General features: G+C 38.5%; 1 protein-coding gene across 1 annotated transcript; it reads left to right on the top strand.

The window, feature by feature from the left end:
* Window positions 1-6,131: 6,131 nt before the first annotated feature.
* LOC306844411 (ephrin type-A receptor 2-like) lies at window positions 6,132-18,969 on the top strand. Its single transcript, XM_079376510.1, has 17 exons — window positions 6,132-6,312; window positions 6,567-6,634; window positions 8,266-8,923; window positions 13,708-13,863; window positions 13,972-14,304; window positions 14,631-14,758; window positions 15,073-15,250; window positions 15,412-15,514; window positions 15,731-15,786; window positions 15,945-16,070; window positions 16,527-16,712; window positions 16,816-16,877; window positions 16,971-17,180; window positions 17,340-17,489; window positions 17,674-17,867; window positions 17,978-18,133; window positions 18,240-18,969. Exons 1-17 carry the CDS (start codon window positions 6,228-6,230, stop codon window positions 18,346-18,348), a joined length of 2,958 nt encoding a protein of 985 aa, XP_079232636.1. The 5' UTR covers window positions 6,132-6,227; the 3' UTR covers window positions 18,349-18,969.
* Window positions 18,970-19,122: the final 153 nt, after the last annotated feature.

The raw sequence follows: 19,122 nt of genomic DNA, 5'->3' as shown, positions 1-19,122 counted from the left end.
GCTTGCAAAAAAAAAAAAAAACCCAAAGAAGTCAGAATATGCCAGCATTTGTGGATGTCCGTCAAAAGAGAAAGATGTTCTTTGAAGCCAGATGGTGTAGACGACATCTACAACCAGAGGCTAATGAGGCGATGTTAACCAGTCAAACCTTGACCCCTTGATCCCTAGCAGCCTAACATAGCACATGCTAATGGTGTGAGTTTGGGGTAGGGGTATTCAACCAATGGCAGATGGGGGAGCGTTTAGAAAAGCTGTTTGAAAACAGTCTATTGTTCGGAATGAATACTAGCTTACTAAATACTGCACAGTGTGCACATGTACTGTTTTATTATTATTATTATCATTTAATGTAAGTGAAGCAAGCTACACAAGCTTCTCTAATGTTCTCTAATAGCAAATGCTTCAGTGTTGAGTTTATCACTTTTTAAAAAATGTATATTTTAGTGTAAAACTGCATCACATATTATGCTCAAACAATAAGTCAGAAAAGAGATTACAATTACTGTTACTTCCGGTTAATTTGTTATACAGGAAGTGGAAAGTCAAGTCATGCGCAGAGCAAAATCTGAAAATCTGCATGGTGTGCTTATTATACAAACTATACTGTAGTTGTCAACATTTGTAAAATCAAAAGCATTTTTTTTTTTTTTGATGTTAGCTTTCTGTTGCAGGATCTGTTCCATCATATAATATCATCTCCAACGGCTATTATTGTTTGAATGCTTGTTAAATCAAGAGTCACTCATCACTGTTTGAATCCAAAACATTTCCCACAGCTACATGTTTAGCGGTTCTGCAAATGTAGCTACATGTCAGAGAAATGAATCAACGAATGAAAAACTTCTTAGCTTTTATTGGTAATATTTCTATTTGTTTTTAGACAACAAATGACACTTCTGCTAGCAAAAACTTAAAACATAGCACATATATGCATTCACATAAACAAAAAGGCCAAAATGCAAAATGCAAACAAAAATGCAAACAAAAATGCACAGGTAATATTTTTTTTTTTCTTAGGTATCGTCACAGTTACCTAGAATTGAACTAAAACTTAGTAAACTACAGCTGAAATAAAATAAACATTAACTAAAATAAAATACAAAAATGTGAAATAAAAAGTAATAGAAACTACACAGACCTATTGAAAATATTAAAAACAGGAAAACACACACCTGAATTACTAATAATTGAACTAAAATGAAAACGGAAAAATTAAATCTCAAAAAGTAATATAGTCTTTATAGAGTACCATTACAAGTCTTACACTTTGGACAAGTGTCTGAAATATTATTATCATTAAATATATGTAATAATGTTGGAGTCACGCAAACTTTCGTCAACCATTTGTATAGTCTTTTCATGAAGATGGTTGTATTTCCATGCCATTCAGAACAGCCAGGAGCATTGCATTGGGCTTATCAGTGTTGCCAGATGCATGAGAGATTTTATACCCAGATGCACATGTACTCTCAGCTGGGACCACACTAGTGTAGGCCTCCCTGCTAGATCACCAGTTAAGGTCAAAGTGAGATGTAAACTGTAAACTATAGGTGACGGAAGTTCCTGTTTGTGTGACAAGTGTCTCTGGTGTAGCAAGTTTACGAGTGTGTGCGCATGTGTGTCATGCAGGAAGAAGTCAGGGAGCTCAGCTGTCGCCGTCTTAGCGTGCAGCCAATGGGGCTACGTGTGATTTTAATATGTGTGTGTGTGTTAAAGGGAGCTGGAGGTAAGAATGGCTATGGCACCAGGGGGTTCATTGTGTGTAAGATCTCCCACATTTCTTACAACCGTCCATGTTCTTCCCATCACCCCCCTTCCCACTGCCACCCTGCCACTTGCCTTCCTTCCTTTAGATTCAAGTGCTTTGTTCCTCCTGAAGTTCTTTGTTCTTCCTCCGGCACAACATTCCAATCAAGCTGAGCACACAAACACATGCATATGAATGTGTGCCATCCTCTTTATCGGGCCTCTTCACCAACACACATAACATTTATCATCCCTGTGTCTAAGCAATGACTAATTTAAAGCTCTGCCTGCTACTTAAGAGCTCAATGCTCCCAGATTAAACAGTGAATGAAAGCTGTTAGTTAGGCGGGGGATCAAAGAAACAGCATTTCTTTAGAAAAGACCTTGTGAAAGATGTTTATATACTAATTGTATGGCACATAAACATTCACAATTATATTTCTGAACATTCTTTTTTTTATGCATTCATTTTTTATTGTTTTAATCTGTTTTCTGGAATGACTCTGATTGGTCATGTGTAATTGTATAATTACTACTACATGTGTAATTGACTAATGTTACAGGTAATTTATTTCCCACGTAGCATGCATGTCTCTCATATCACTTTAAAATAATCAGTATTTCATTTTTATCTTTTTAAGTATTTTATTAGATTTTTAATGTTCAACTAGTTATTAATCAACTTAAATCTATAAATATAATTATATAATGATATTATTATTGAATATTACAATTGTAAATTTTTCTATGTTAACGTATTTTAAAATGTATAAATCAGCATCATTACTCCAGTATTCAGTAAAGGTCTTCTTTTAATTAAATTTTTCTCTTTCTCATACATTTTTGTCATTATTTAAAACCAAGTGGATGTATGAAATCACACAAATCAATTTAACTAGACCATTTATGTTTGACAGCCATACAAGTGTAGACAATAGACATTGTTTTATAATTTAACAAAAGTCTGTTGTGAAATAAAAACAATTGTGCTTACAAAATGTTCTTGCGTTAGCTTAATATAAATGAAATGCCACTTGCTTTGATATTTCGTAATCTTATGCAATGACATCCATTAACTTTTAAGTACGGATTAAGTGACTAAATACATTTTAGTCACTTTAGATCCAAAATCCATTTATGACTCACTTACAGAAATGATTTTGTTAACTTTGCGTTAATAATGTGTTAACATCTTGCCATATGTCACTGGCACATATCCCGCGACAGCACTCCCTTCACCCCCAGTAAAGGGATCGGTGTAGGATCAGGAGCGTTAACAAAGCTTTTGAGGGGCAGACAGTCTCGACGCAGCCTACAATGGAAGGCCGCCTCTGTATTTGCGTTTTTTGGCAAGAGGTGGTGACGAGGGTGACTAGAGGGAGTCGAGGGGTGGAAGAGTTGAATGACCCTGCAGCAGTGGTCCCACTGCAGATCCGTGACCCCTGGAGTAACGGGCCAACCTCCTGGCGTGAAGTGCTTTGTATTGGCGGTTGTGTGGAACAGGGTGGAGAGGTGAAGGGGGGTTGATGGGAGTGCAGCAGATAATTCAGGCCTCCTGCAACACACATGGCCCTTGAATGAAAAGGGAGCTCGGCATTGTGAGGGCATCTCAATGGCTCTAGCTCCTCATTTGTTGAAGACAAATGTCCCTCTGAACATAAGTGTCTTGTGCTTAAACACCAAACAGAGCGAAGTCATTAATCATCCATTTTGTGTGGCCGAGCACTTGCTCGAAAGCAATTAAGAGTCATACTCAACATTCATAGAAGCTGGCGTGAAAAACAAAGAATTACTTTGTTAAAGCTTTAATAAATGTTGCACACATAAATACACAAAGGAATGTTATTAATAAGCAGATCACATTCCGTTTGGCCTTTGTGATCAACTGCTTGCCATTTTTAATGGGCCTGCACTTTTTTGGACTAGTTGATATGGGAGTTTATATGCATGTTAGTGAGATTGGTAGTGGTATGTACAATATACCACTACAAATGTCAGAATGCTATTTGTGACCCTGGACCAAAAAAACAGTCGTAAGGTGCAGGGGTATGTTTGTAGCAATAGCCAAAAATACATTGTATGGGTCAAAATTATCAATTTTTCTTATATGCCAAAAATCATTAGGATATTAAGTAAAGATCATGTTCCATGAAGGTATTTAGTAAATTTCCTACTGTAAATATATTCAAACTTAATTTTTGATCAGTAATATGCATTGCTCAGAACTTCATTTGGACAACTTTTAAAGGTGATTTTTTTTTTTTGCAATCTCAGATTACAGATTTTCTCGGCCAAATATGGTCCTAGCCTAACAAATCATACATCAATGGAAAGCTTATTTATTCAGTTTTCAGATGGTATAAATCTCAATTTCGAAGACCAGTTTTGTGGTCCAGGGTCAGATTTGTCTAATAGGGACAAATAACATTCTGATTCAGTAACTGTATTGTATTTACTTGCATAACTAAGTGTTTTCTTAATGCATTTTAAGGTGACACCCCAGGTGAATAGGGTAAGAAAAAGTACCTAATAGATAACCTAGTCTCCCCAGCTGACTGATTACATTAAAAGACATATTTTGTATTACACTTTTTCTGAAATGTAATGTTTAAATATGCAAATGAGGCCCTTTTTAATTAAACATGCTCTAATTTGCATACATTTCCAAAACAGAAATCAGCACATTAGATGAAGACAGATTCAAAATTCTTGTTTCGTTTCATTGATATCAGAGTCAAAGGTTTTTTTAGAAAGGATTTTGGTTGTTTTTAATCACTCATAAATCAGAAAAAAACGGTCTAAATAAATAAATAAATACATACGGTAAATATGATCTTTGATCAAACCCTGATGCAAAAACCTTCAGAATATATATGGAAATAAAACTGTAACGTTTATGTATGTAAGTGCTACTGAATTGGAGATTTGTGGCCTTTAGAGATATGTGTTGTAATTAAAATCTAGAGATGCAAAACAATAAAATGCTATGAATCGAACACTTAAAAGTATATTTTGGATGTTTTCTTTCCAGTAGTCTGAAACAACATGTTATGACAAGCCAAATAGCCCCAAACCTCGAAACTGACCATTACATGAAAAATCTGTGTTTTTGCCTGTAGTGTCTTGCCTTAATAATAATTTTGGTTTAATTGGCTAGCTGTTTTAACCTGGGGCTCTGCCAGGGATGTTTGGCAGACACATCATGTGTGAACATAACCCTAAAACCAGCTGACTGAAAATATTCCTTACTTGAATCATCTCTTAGAAAGGGCTTTGGAATGAAGGGTCTGGATGTTGCTCTGACAAATGTAAATTTGATATGCACATGTAGCTCTTTCTGGATTTTTATAGTCCGTATAGGCCTAATTTTGCTCTGCGGGAATTTAAATTGCTTTGGGGATGTTTAACTGATAGATCAGAGTTTAAGTCTTCATAAAACTCTCTGAGTCTTGATTTTGTTTAGAGCCCTGCCACATAAATCCCTGCTTCAGTTTGTCTAGAATTAAAGCTGAGGTCTTTCATTCATTGTCTGTCTAATGAATATTTATACCTGCTCTCCCAATGCAGGCAGCCTCCAAAGCTCTTGAGAAGAAGTCAGCTTGTGTTTGACTCCCAGGTCAAGGAACTCTGACAGACTGCCGCACAAAGGAGACTTGACTCAAGCATTCCTTTGCGTTGCCTGGTGATGCTTTTGTTCGTAGTATTTCGCTGTCTACATATTCATACTCCTTCAACTCATTAGCAGTTATTCATTCATTGAGGCAAGCCCACTTGACCCCTTCTCTAACTCGTCATGGGAATAAAATAGTGATGGTTGGTTTGCCAGATATATTAAGTGTGCTTTAGTATACCCTATACCACATCAGCCTATAGCTTTAGTGTCAGTTCATGCATTAAAGCATTTTTCACTTTACCCACATGTGCTGAAAAAATATTTACAAATCCATAAAAGCAGTCCTATATACAATGCTATCCTGACAACTGCAACTAGAAAAGCATATTTTCATTATATTGATATAATAATTTGTGAATCTTAAAATCGTTTTCAGTCCCTGTTAACAACCATTACTAACTTTTTTTTTTTATCGTTTAAGCCTATTGAAATTCCTGGTGAACCGCATAAAAACATGAAACTAATTGCATTCTGCAAAAGAAATACCTGGATATTAGCTTCAAAGGAGAGGAATACTAAAAGCCCTCTCTTTGAACTGATACCGTACCCAATCGTCTAAAATTACTATTGTGCAAATGAACGTGGCTAAACATCCGAAACTCATTGAACAGGTGTGGGGGCCGTCACTCAAAGCACCCACGCGTCCCAGGACACGCCCACCAGCGCCATATATGGAACGCATTCCAAGGGGCGGGGTCACTTCACTTCCCATATGCATGAATGAAACCTCAACACCACTTAGTAAGTTCCTTCATGCAGGAGTCGGAGGAGTTTCGCATGGACCAAACAGTTTAATTTGACAAACGCAATGGAATACAGACGCACTCCGTTTCATTTCTTATTTTTGTATTTATTTGTTAACAACGTATTTATTGGGATCCAGTCAAAAGAACGTAAGAACAGACCGAGATTTTCTTCATTTGAATCTTTCTACTCAGAGTTCACGTTTCTATTTATAATTGCTGTATGATGAATGAATGAAATATATTATTTGTGGACAAAATCGTAATGGTTAGATTTTATATATTTCGAAACATATTTAGGCTATCTATATGATTATATTTTCCCTCTACAAATCGACATTTAAATAAGTAAATGATTTTTTATTATTTTCTTTGACTGTAACAAAGTATTATATGATTCTTAGATGTGCTACTTGATATGAAGGCTGCCGGAAGTGAATTAGGTTGGTTAACCTGGCCGACTGAAGAAGGGGTGAGTCTTATTCATTTATATGTTCCCTGTACATTCACCATACCCGACATTAAGATCCATGAATAGACTCCCTTCAGTCCAGTTTCTTTGAGTACATCTTGGATGCATGAGTCAGTGTCCTGCACTAAAACACCAATCAGAATGAGTCATATCCTCAAATCCATTAAAAAGCTTTTTCCTGCTATTAAAGTTGACACCTAAGTAATCAGTCATTCTTAAAACATCAAACCCCATCATATAGTTTATTGTTTCCAGGGATGTTTGTTTTTCATTTTATTTATAATTCATTTTAATGCTATATATTTTTTTTCATTTTATTTAATATTTAATATTTAGTATAGCAGCTCCAAAAAGCATTTGGACACCGCCACATATGAACGTCATTGTATTAGAAAACAATGCAACAACCTAAGTGGCTTTTTTGTCCTTTTTTTAAGGCTATGTTTTTTTGCCAGATGCCACAAGTCTATTAGACAATCACTTTATAAACAAAATATCATATATATATGTAGTGTAGTGATTGTCAATATGATTCAGATCAGTTGTTTGCAGATGCCTCTTCTTTTATAGATTTTGCTGTTTAATGCTAAATTAAACAGCATTAAGTTCATATATTTTTATGTGTAGCATATTTGTTTTGCACCAGAGTGTTTCAATATTTCCGTTCTGAAGGATTGAGGAGGAATAAGTTCCAGTTATAGGCTGTAGAGTACGCAACCCACTTTTTTTCTTTTAAACCCTTGGTTTATAAGAATTCACTGTGAATTCCTCTTCAGCCGCACAAAGACCTCTCAAGAGATGTACCGCGAAGGTTCCACCACTTCCCCTGACCGTGCATGCTCGCACGCTAAAGTGTTTAATTAGTCTTTTCGAAGCTAGTCCTGTCATCTTCATTCCCTGATGTCGTGAAGGCTTCTATCAGCTGCTGGATCCACAAAACCCTTTGAGGTCACATTTATTTTGCCAGCTATTTCAGTACTTTTTGAAGAGTCGAGTCAAAAGGGAGTTGTATCAAGGCAGAGCGTGGTGGGAAAGGGGAGAGCAGAGGCCTACTTTTCTCCCACACCCTTATAATGGTTTACAAAAGTGTGATTCCCACATTCAGAATGTCATGTTTTAGTCTAACATTTGGAATAGAGGATATTGGGATATTTCAGTTATTTGTTGAGAATCCCAACAATACTTAACCGGTGGCATGAGTTTGGGATGAGACTAAAAACAGTCTTAAATTTTGAAGGGGAAAGGGGAAGTGGTGTGTGGCCAAGTATGGTGACCCATACTCGGAATTTGTTCTCTGCATTTAACCCATCCAAGTGTACACACAGTAGTGAACATACACCCGAAGCAGTGGGCAGCCAATGCTGCGGCACCCGGGGAACAGTTGGGGGTTCGGTGCCTTGCTCAAGGGTCTCACCTCAGTCGTGGTATTGAGGGTGGAGAGAGTGTTGGTTATTCACTCCCCCACCTACAATCCCAGACGGACCCGAGACCCGAACCCACGATCTTCGTCCAACTCTCTATCCATTAGGCCACGACTGCTATTTCTTGCAATGCAGAAATAAAATGCTTCACCTTTAAAAACAAAAAAAAAGTTTAATTTGTTTAATTTTCTCTTTTTCCATCTTTCCTAGTGGGAAGTTGTCCAGACGGTGGTGAACGGCTCTCTTCTTTACACCTACAGTGTGTGCAATGTTGCCAGTGACAAAGAACAAAACAACTGGCTTCGTACTACATTTATCCAGCGCAGGCCCGACGTCTATCGTGTATCCGTAGAGCTGCGCTTTATCGTACGGGACTGCAACTCGTTTGGTGGCTCGTCACCTTCCTGCCGTGAGACTTTTGGCCTCTATCTAAGCGAAACTGACACAGATGTTGGCACAAATTTCCGCAAGAGCCAGTTTCGAAAGATAGCCACCGTAGCTCCAGACGAGGTAACAGCTAATCGTGGAGGGGGCCGAGCTGATCTGCGAGTGAACATTGAGACGAAGAGCATGGGGCCACTCTCCAGAAGGGGCTTCTACCTTGCCTTCCAGGATTTAGGGGGCTGTGTTGCTCTCCTGGGGCTGAGGGTGTTCTACACCACCTGCCCAGCCACGATGAGAAGCCTGGCCGCCTTTCCCGAGCAGGTGGCATCAGGAGCGGAGGTGGAGGGCACCTGTGTGAAGGACGCAGTGGTGGTTGGAGAAGCTGCTCCTCGGATGTACTGCACTGCTGAGGGAGAGTGGGTCGTTCCTGTGGGCCAGTGTCTCTGCCGAGCTGGATACCAAGCTGTTGGAGATGCTTGCAAAGGTGAGTTTTGATGTTTATTGTTTAGTAGGGTTCTGTGCTTCAGTGATATGTTGAACTTATGCTTATTTAATAGTGGTTAATTGATATGGGTTTTTACTTGAAGGGATAGTTCACTCAAAAATGAAAATTCTGTCATTAATTACTCACCCTCGTGTCGTTCCAAACCCATAAGACCCATTCATCTTTGGAACACAAATTAAGATATTTTTGATGAAATCCAAGAGCTTTCTGACCCTGCATAGACAGCAGTGCAACTACCACGTTCAAGGCCCGGAAAGGTAGTAAGGACATCGTTAAAATAATCCATGTGACATCAGTGGTTCAATTGCAATTTTCCGAAGCTACAAGAATACTTCTTGTGCACAAAGAAAACAAAATAACAACTTTATTCAACAAATTCTTCTTGTCCGTGTCAGTCTTTGAGGAATAAAGTTGTTATTTTTGTTTTCTTTGCACACATTAAATATTCTTGTAGCTTCGTAATAATTCGTAGGGTTGAACTACTGATGTCACATGGACTATTTTAACGATACAACGTTTCTGGGCCTTGAAAGTGGTTGTTCCATTGCTGTCTATGCAGGGTCAGAAAGATCTCAGAATTCATCAAAAATATCTTAATTTGTGTTGCAAAGATGAACAAAGGTTTATGGGTTCGGAACGACACGAGGGTGAGTAATTAATGACAGAATTTTTATTTTAGTGTGAAAAATCCCTTTATTGGCCAATTGGTTGCCAATATCGAATATACAATCAGATTGTCATTATCCCAAAAGTGGTTAGACAAAAATATTTAAATGTAGATTGACACAATCAGAATCGGTCCGTCGTTATAATATACTTTACATTATTTCATTGTTTGAGCCAATAACTCTGCACAAGTTGAAGACAATTTGGCAACAACTGCAGGTCTTTGTGAGTGGGCAGATGGTAAGTGTATTGTCGGGTGAGGGTGTGTTCTGGGAAGCTCACAAGATTTTTGTGGTTGCCACAGAGCTGTCTGAGAAGTTTGTGAGAGGCCAGAAATATGACTCAAGTCAAATGGAATGTCTCCACACCCTTTCACCTGCTGGTGTATTATTTCTACATGTGTGCTTAGCGCTTCGGGAGGGAAGTGTGAAGATACCATGGTACTATTGTTAAGGAGTATATGTACATAGTGGTATGATTTGCATTCATAGGTTTTTAACCTTTGGACTTTCTCAAATATCTCGCATTTGAATAGAACTTAATGTGTTTGGGTGAAAGGGTTAGTCTTCAATAATGAGCTATAATGCATTTCATTAGATAATACGATCTGCAAACAAAGAACTAATTAGACTTTTTATCAGCCAGTAACTTAACCAACTGGTCCCAATGTTTTTTCTTTTTAGTGGATATATGAAGTCATTTCCCCTCAATTTTGGTTCAGGGTGTTGTCTAACATAGCTACATTCATACATTAAGCACATATTATGTATTGGTCCACTATAACAAGTTCTGACAAAAAAGGATTCTTTTTAAGTTTCATTTTAAGGTTTTCCCAACTAGTTTCAAGGAATTCCCCCAAAGGTCGTATTACACTTTTCCCATACCCTCCACCAGCTGATATGACTCAATGGGCAGAGCTACCATTACCTGTGTTACATTGTATGTGTAAGTGTGTTACCATGACAACAGCTCACCACAGATTACAGAGAAGGTTTGGCATTCCCAAGGTCTGTCTAGGGTAGTCATCGTATAATTAAAGGTTGGGTTGGACTTCTCTGGACACCTTTTGTATTTGTGGGAAAAAGTGGTTTTGAGTAGACACGCTATTTATACGTTACTGTAATACGTAAAACCAAAGGAATTAAAATCTATCCATTGGTAAACACATTGCAGACCAACTGCAGGGCACGTTTGTTAAACATGCAGTAAAAAAGGATATCACTGGAAAAAAGTTTTGAAAAGAGCCATATAGGAAGGGCAATCTCAGGAAAGCATGTTTTAAAGACCTTGGCCTCTGGCAGCCTTACAGGAACCTGCACCTGAAACGGACGTTGAAGAACAGAATATCTGAAGGCATTCAGGGTTATTGGCAAAAAGGGCAGATTCCACACATTTCCTTCATAATGTAGTTTCCAAGACACATGCTAAATGTTTTGACTCCCTTGGAAGAAGTGTGATGAATGACGACCCAATGAAACCGCTCATGGGGGAGATGTAATGGAGACTGGTATCTTGTTGACTTTGTGATGACATGTTTCAGGAATGAGGAGTACATGTCCAGACATCCCAACCTGCGGTTCTTTCCGTTCTGATTCTGACAAAGCCTTTTTTCTTCTTCTGTAAATGATTGTTTCATACTGTAATTTGTTCATCAACCAAGACTGTTGTAATTATCAACCTTATCAGCCCATACCTCTTGACTCAACTTGGTTTGGAATTTTCTCCAGAGTGAAAAGATGGCTCAAAGCATTCAGTGTAAAGGAGTGTTCTTAACCCCAAACAACCGTTGAAACAATGAAGTTGCTGTTGTCATTGTTTTCATGGGAATTTTACGAGTGGTTTTCTACGTGACTGCTGTTCTGTTCAGCTTATCGCCACCTGCCAGTGTTTGTTGGGGACAATTGTGGTTGGTTGCGGGGCTGGGATGGGGGGAAGGGGTCTCGTTTGAATGGGTAGCCAGAGAAATGTGGAATTGAGAAGTTTCGGGGGAGATCACAAGTGTTCCACCGCTTGTGAATTTGATACTAGTCTACCAGAGATGTTGGATAGCTGACAATAATCTCATGTTTTATTTTTTACAATGTTATATAAGAGTATACAGTTAATTGCATTGCCACATGAAGTGGCCATAATCACTTTTTAAATTAGCTCCAGTTTAATAGATGTTTAATCCAGTTTAATTAGAGGGTGGAAACCTTATTTAGTAGTTATGTTCAGTGCTGCTACTAATTCTTAGAGAGCAGTATGGGCTATATTTTACATGAATAAAGTATAAATGTTATATCATTAATACGTTATTTTTTAAATAATTTAATTGCTTTTTTATTTTTTTATTTAGCAGTATTGGCCAATATTGCATATTTAATTGTGCTTTCTCTTTTTCCCTATTTTACATGTACATGAGTGTGTGTTAAAGGTAAAGTTAATCATTAAAACTCAAAATGAATATCTAGTTTCATAGTGTACATGTTTAATGTTGTGATTCCTAAATTCACTGTTTTTTTTTTCAAAGTGGTAATTAAAATATAATTTTATTTATATGCCATAACATGAAAATAATTATTAAATATTGTTTAGGAAAACATTTCTTGACATTAAACCGTTCGTTTTCTTTAAAAGCCTCTGGATTGCTCTCACACGTTGTTGAGAACTACTGTGTTGAAACTGCTATTCTAACTGTTGACCTTTTTACCCAAAGGGCATTAACTAGTCCCTTTGTGTATTGTGTTCACCAGCCAAAGACTTAGTGTCTTATCAGGCCTGCCAATCATTTGTGTCATGCATATTTAAGTGGTTGTGGGAACATAAACGTGGCACGCAAAATGGTCACTTTTCCTCACATACTGTTTCTGATGGCTCCTTGACTGTCCACCAACACAACATTGCCCTAAATAGTTTCTCAGTGAAATCGGTCATCCTGACTCGTCAGTGGTCACACATTACAAAGCATTTTCTAAACATGTTTCACTCAAAGTTCCCATGGAAACAGCATTAACATATTGAATCAGACTTATTACTCATGGCTGACACGCATCTTGGCGTTTGGTGAAATTTGGATTCATTCAGACCGATTTCACGTTTGCCACTCTCAGTAGACACAAACATGAAGATTAGAGGTATAGAGTGGGAGTTCCCCGCTCTTGTTCTGGCTTCATATAAGATGCACAAAGAAGGGCTACTTTTCTTATGCGGACCCCCTTCTATAGACGTCCACCCTTATACACAGAGCAAATACACAAAACCCAATGTAAAATCCCAGCGGGAGAACTTCTGTCAGCAATCCTCATGCACCCATTCACGCTCACACTCGCACACCTCCCACCGGTCGTCAATCTGAAACTCGGCCCTTTGTCTGAGGTGAGCACTGAGAGACGGGCCCCAGGGGGGACAAACTCCCCTCAAAGGAAGTTCCTCAGCTCTGTGGAATCTATATTCACAGTGATTTTGCAAGCCAGTGAGTTTCTCATGCCCATTAAAAGTACACTTATCAGAACCGGCCTCTTCTAAAGTCCGTGCATGTGATTCTGAATCATTGCTCTTGGCCGCCTTTGTTAATAATTGTTATCACCCCCCCACCCCCGGCCTCCATTCCTTGTTTCCGGAGTTTCTTCCCTTTGTGTTTGTTATAGCATGTCCTCATCCTTCGGCAGAGGAAGGAAAGGAGGAGAAGAGGAGACCAGAGGGCTTATATTGACGCTTGCAGTTCCGACATCCTGTTTTGTCCACCGGACATCCAGATGTGCTTCATTGCATTTTTCAAATCTCTTTCTTTCAGTATTTCACCACTAAAATTGACAGTTCAGATATAATTAGTCATAAAGGGACTACACAACAGTTGGTGACCAGTTTGACTGGTTTTATTTAAAAGCATCTTCCGGTTGCATTGTGAAATGTGATCAGATTTTTTTGTTTGTTGAATGTTTGAATGCCTGTTGTACGTTGCCTGTCGGTTGCATCATCTTGATTGGCTCTTTTTGTGTGCGGTTGTGATTGTGCCCAAAGTTTGGCCAAAAATAAAAAACTGTGATGCAAATCGATGTCCTTTTTAGTTGATAAATGTCTCATGTTCACCTGATTTTTCTGTCTTTTTTTAAAAGCTTGTGAACCGGGTTACTACAAGAGCACAGATTCCAGCCAGCCATGTGAAGTGTGTCCAGAAAACACCAAGCGTTCGGGTCATGGAGCACTGCTGTGCCCCTGCATGGAGGGCTTCTTCCGGGCCCCTACGGACCCTAACTCTGCTCCTTGCTCTTGTAAGTGTGAATACATATTTTTTTTGCTCCTCTACAAAGTTTTTTTTTTTTTTTTTATTCTCTGCATTTTAATCTAGTTTCTAAACATAACATGTTTTGCTCTTCTAGCTCTGCCTAGCCCACCCCAAAACCTGGTATACACATCTCTCCTGACTGCGGGGAGTTTGCAGCTGACTTGGCACCCACCGGCAGACACTGGCCGCAGAAGTGATATCACATATAGTGTGGTGTGCGAGCGCTGTGAGGGTGGTCTGTGTTCGGTGTGTGGTGGAAGGGTGCGATTTGAGCCTGCACAGATGGCCTTGAAAGACCCCGAGGTTGTGATTAGCGAACTGGAGCCTCATGTGAACTACACATTTACAGTCGAGGCCCAAAGTGGAGTGTCCCAGTTCAGTCGAAAGAGAGCCATGGCTAGCATTACAACAGTGCTTCACTTCACAGGTTAGATATTAAGAATTTTATGTTTAAATTGCACTATGAGGGACAAGCAATAATTCTGTCCACAGTGGCAGTGAAAATGCAGCCAAAATCACATCCATTTGTATTTAATGAACTGCTGAATTTTGAACCAATGAGGTTTCTTTGTGGGTGGAGCTATGCAGTGCACCTCATTGCCTGTCACGGCTCGATAAGATTAACAGATTAACATGAAGGAGAAATGATCACATGTCATGCCTGCTTAAGACACTGTATCAAATGGCATTTACGTGTAAATTGAGACATTGATGGTTTGCCAAAATACTGATGAATTGTGCCTCTTTATTTAGATGGCCCGAGGGTGCTGTACTTGAGAGTTGACGATCGGACCACCAGCAGTCTGACTTTATCCTGGGTTGTGGACCACCATGTGCAGAATAACAACTCCCCCCGCTATGAGCTCATGTACCGCAAGAAGGTGACTATGATATCTTAAGTTATCTTTTTTATATTTTATATGTTTTATATATGAATATCATAGAGACTTGAGTGGTGGGACTGTAGACAACCACCTAGAAAACATTGGAAACTCTTAACAATGTCCTAGTAATACATAACACCTCAGCAACAGCATAGCAAAGCCTTGACATTGTGAAACCTTAGCCATTACTTCAGACAATATAGTTGACTTTATGTTGTATGCTTTCTCCTTCTCTCTCCATGGCCTTTCCATGTTTTCTGCTTTACCATTTTGGAATAAACATTCAATTTCCTCTCCTCATTGTTTCATAGGAGGATCCTGGAGAGTTGGATGTCACCACCTACACCGTTCTGGTTCTGGAGAAGAGCTCTGTGCAGATTAATGACCTCTTACCAGGAACAAAGTATGTGTTCCGCGTTCACACCCTGACGGCAGAAGGCCATCCCAGCAGCCACAACGCCGAGCTTGAATTTGAGACGTTGCCTCTCTGTAAGTGCGTGCGAATGCGCGTATGGGCGTTTCGTTTTAGTCTTTTAATGCTTTCATGTATAAAAGTGCATAACTTAGATGCGATTGTGATAGGCTGTGGGTGGTGTGCCAATGTTTGTCAGTATGAGTAAAGATAACTCTTTTTGTTCTATTTTCAACAGCGGAATCTCAGACACAGAATAGTTCCATGGTTGTCATGGGAGCCATCGCTGGGGGCGGAGTCATGTTGCTGATTGTGGTGGTTATTTTGCTCCTGCACAAAAGGTTAGAGGACGTTTCTCTGGTCTCACATTTTCCATTCTATTCTCTTCTTTATCTCTTTTCCAACCACAAAGCAGGATTTCCCAACTTTGCCTTAGTCACTTCACCCACACATTGTTTACATTCCAGCTTTGATGCGCAATCATTCTCATTTAATATTTCATCAAGATAGGAGCTTAAATTAACTCAGTAATGTGATCTTGAATGCTCTTTCATCAGGAGGCTGAATTCCCATGTCCGACGGAGGGTAGATGGAGATTACTTTTCATGTCCAGGTAAGAAATGGGTTGAATCCCTTTTGCATTCATGTGTTTGGCGTTAAGACGTCATGTTTGATGCTATCAGCAATAGCTTTGCACGAAAATCCCTATATATATTAATCTTCAAAGCTGGTGGGCATCATGTAATCAAGGTCTACCTATTTATTTTACAGAAAAACTCCTGCCTTTGAAGACCTACATTGATCCCCATACATATGAAGACCCCTGTGCGGCTGTCCTCAAGTTTGCCAGTGAAATTCACGCTAGTCATATCACCAAGCAGAAAGTCATTGGTGCAGGTCAGTGTTATTTTAATATTAATTTTTCTGTATTTTTTATTTTAGTATTTTATTCTATTGTAATTTATTTTTGTTATGTGCTTTTGTCATTTTAATTTTTTTTAATGGGTTTATTTCCCTTTTTTAATTTTAATAATTAATAATTATTTTAATAAATTAATAATTCATTTAATTAATTAATTCTACCTCAATGCAAAAGTTTTTTATTAATTGCCAAGGCAACATTTCTCATTTTCAAAGTTTGAATTAAAGTTTATAATGTAATATTTAGATTTATTTTAATTTAGCTTTAGCTAAATTATTAGCTTTATTTAGTTTCAGTTTTAGTTAACATTAACAACTCTGGTGCAGGTATTTTAAAAATAGTCACTTGCCATGTTTTACCTTTTAAAGTGTCTTTTCTGCATCTTAATTTATATTTTTAATTAACAAATGTGTTTCCATACTGTTCCACAGGAGAATTTGGTGAGGTGTACCGTGGCTCTCTGAAGATACCAGGGCGCTGTGAGGTCGCAGTAGCCATAAAGACCCTGAAGCCAGGCTACACTGAGAAGCAAAGGCAGGACTTCCTTAGTGAAGCCAGTATTATGGGCCAGTTTTCCCATAAGAACATTATCCGTCTGGAGGGTGTTGTCACTAAATGTAAGAATCATACTGTCAAATCATAGTTTCCAGTACTTTAGAATACCATTCCACAAAACAGTACATGTTTTAACAGGATGTTCTCTTCTACCTATTATTTCAGTCAAAGACGCCATGATTATCACAGAGTACATGGAGAATGGAGCTCTGGATCAGTATTTAAGGGTATGTTTCTGTCAGCAAACGTTAATGTTTAATATCTGAATACCTTTGCTAAGATAGAGCAGAATCACTAATCTGTTTCTTTTTGCTCCACAGGACCATGATGGGGACTTTTCCTCATACCAGCTTGTGGGAATGCTCAATGGCATAGCGGCAGGAATGAAGTACCTCTCAGACATGAATTACGTCCATCGGGACCTCGCGGCTCGCAATGTCCTGGTCAACAGCAACTTGGAGTGTAAAGTCTCAGATTTTGGCCTGTCACGAGTGCTGGAGGACTATCCTGAGGGAACCTACACAACTACTGTAAGTTATATGAATGCATAGAATCATTGTATAAATTCATTAAAACATTATTTTCATGATTCTGAAAATGACTATTGCTATTTTTTTCAAAAAAGTTTTTTTTAAAATAAAATTTAACATAACAAAATACTGAGTTAACCTTAACTCTTACTCTTTTAGGGAGGAAAGATTCCTATTCGTTGGACGGCACCCGAGGCAATAGCATACAGGAAGTTCACTTCAGCCAGTGATGTGTGGAGTTTCGGCATAGTCATGTGGGAAGTGATGTCATTTGGAGAAAGACCCTACTGGGACATGAGCAACCATGAGGTATGGGAAATTTCTTTTATTTATTATTGCTAATTTCTCATAGGGATCATTAACATTAATTTTGTGGGCTTTTTTCCCCACTCGGGCCAGGAAATAACCACTTAGCAATGTTCTAAATACCAATGAAGTGTTTAGTCCTCTATGAACATGAGTTTCACCTTCTTCTTTGTATATTTGAGCACAGGTGATGAAATCCATAAACGAAGGCTTCAGATTGCCGGCACCGATGGGCTGTCCGTCTGCAGTCAATCAGCTCATACTGCAGTGCTGGATGCAGGACCGCTCCAAACGGCCACGCTTTGTTGATATCGTCAACTTGCTCGAGAAGCTGCTTCGCAACCCAGAGTCACTCTCTGCCATTGCTAGTATCGACCCACGGTAAGAAACGGTTAACAGACTGCTGATCATAAATGTTATTGCAGTTATATTGCAGAAATCTACAATGCTATATTTTGAGATTTTTAATAAATATATATTTTTCCCCACAGTATCTCTATTCGTCTACCCAGCACTAGTGGTAGTGATGGCGCCCCCTTCAGGTCAGTGGAAGAATGGCTGGAATCCATCAAGATGGCCCAATACAGAGAAACCTTTGTCCTTGCTGGAATTAAAACGATGGAACAGGTGCTACGCTTGAAAATTGAGTAAGCTTGCCTACTTGCATGCATAAACGAATCACAAAATGAACCAATTACAAGAGGTTATAGATGATTTTTATCTAACCCGCTCTCTATTTTCTTTTTCAAAAAGGGACATTAAGAACATTGGAGTGCGACTGCCAGGTCATCAGAAGAGAATAGCCTACAGCATTCTGGGCCTGCAAGACCCAGCGGTGACCCTGGATCTGTTTGCAGTGTGAGAGATGTTGTTGAGTGAAGTAACACTGTTCTGGACTGGCCTTTAAAAAGCTGGTTGAATAAAGACCAGAATGCCCTCCTTAAATGAAACGGACTCCCTTTGGGAATATAATCACTTTACAGTTTTGATTTTGTTTCTACTTTTTTTTTTTTTATATAGCTTTTTATAGAATATTTTACATGTCAGATGGACCCTTATGCTCTTTGTGACTCTGTTTTAACAAGCCATATTAAGCACACAGTGGACATATGATGGTCTGTTTTGAAATATTGAACTACTGCCTCAGGTCTGATGATTAGGGTACTATCAAGGGTACAACGATAGTAACTTTTATTACTGTAGTGCCCACATATGCCATAATATTCCACATATTAAACAGAGTTGCCAAATGTGAGGGGTTGAAGTCTGATATAAGGTTGTACAATTACAAATGTAAAAAGTTTAGTAGTAAATGTTATATGTTGTTAAATTGTTGACAGACATCCTCCTGTTTTGAAAGATAGAATGAATGGTTACATGTCTTATTTCAGCTCTTTTTATTTAATATTTATTTTTTTATTTATTGTCTGTGTTTGTGAACAAAATAATGTACTGTATAGTATTAAAATATTTTGTAAGTCTCATCCTAAGTCATTGCTTTACCATCATGCACTTCACACAAACTTCATGCACTAACATGCCCAAAATTAGTTTGAGATAATCTTGATGAAGACACTATCCGGTAGTCCGTAAGATCTAAGTCTCTCCACAAATGCAGTTTGGAAAGCCATTCACT

The sequence above is a fragment of the Barbus barbus genome (assembly GCF_936440315.1).
Source record: "Barbus barbus genome assembly, chromosome: 25".
NCBI classification, from domain to species: Eukaryota; Metazoa; Chordata; class Actinopteri; order Cypriniformes; family Cyprinidae; genus Barbus; species Barbus barbus.
The sequence above is the reverse complement of the archived record's forward strand: the minus strand, read 5'-3'. Positions and strand labels throughout refer to the sequence as shown.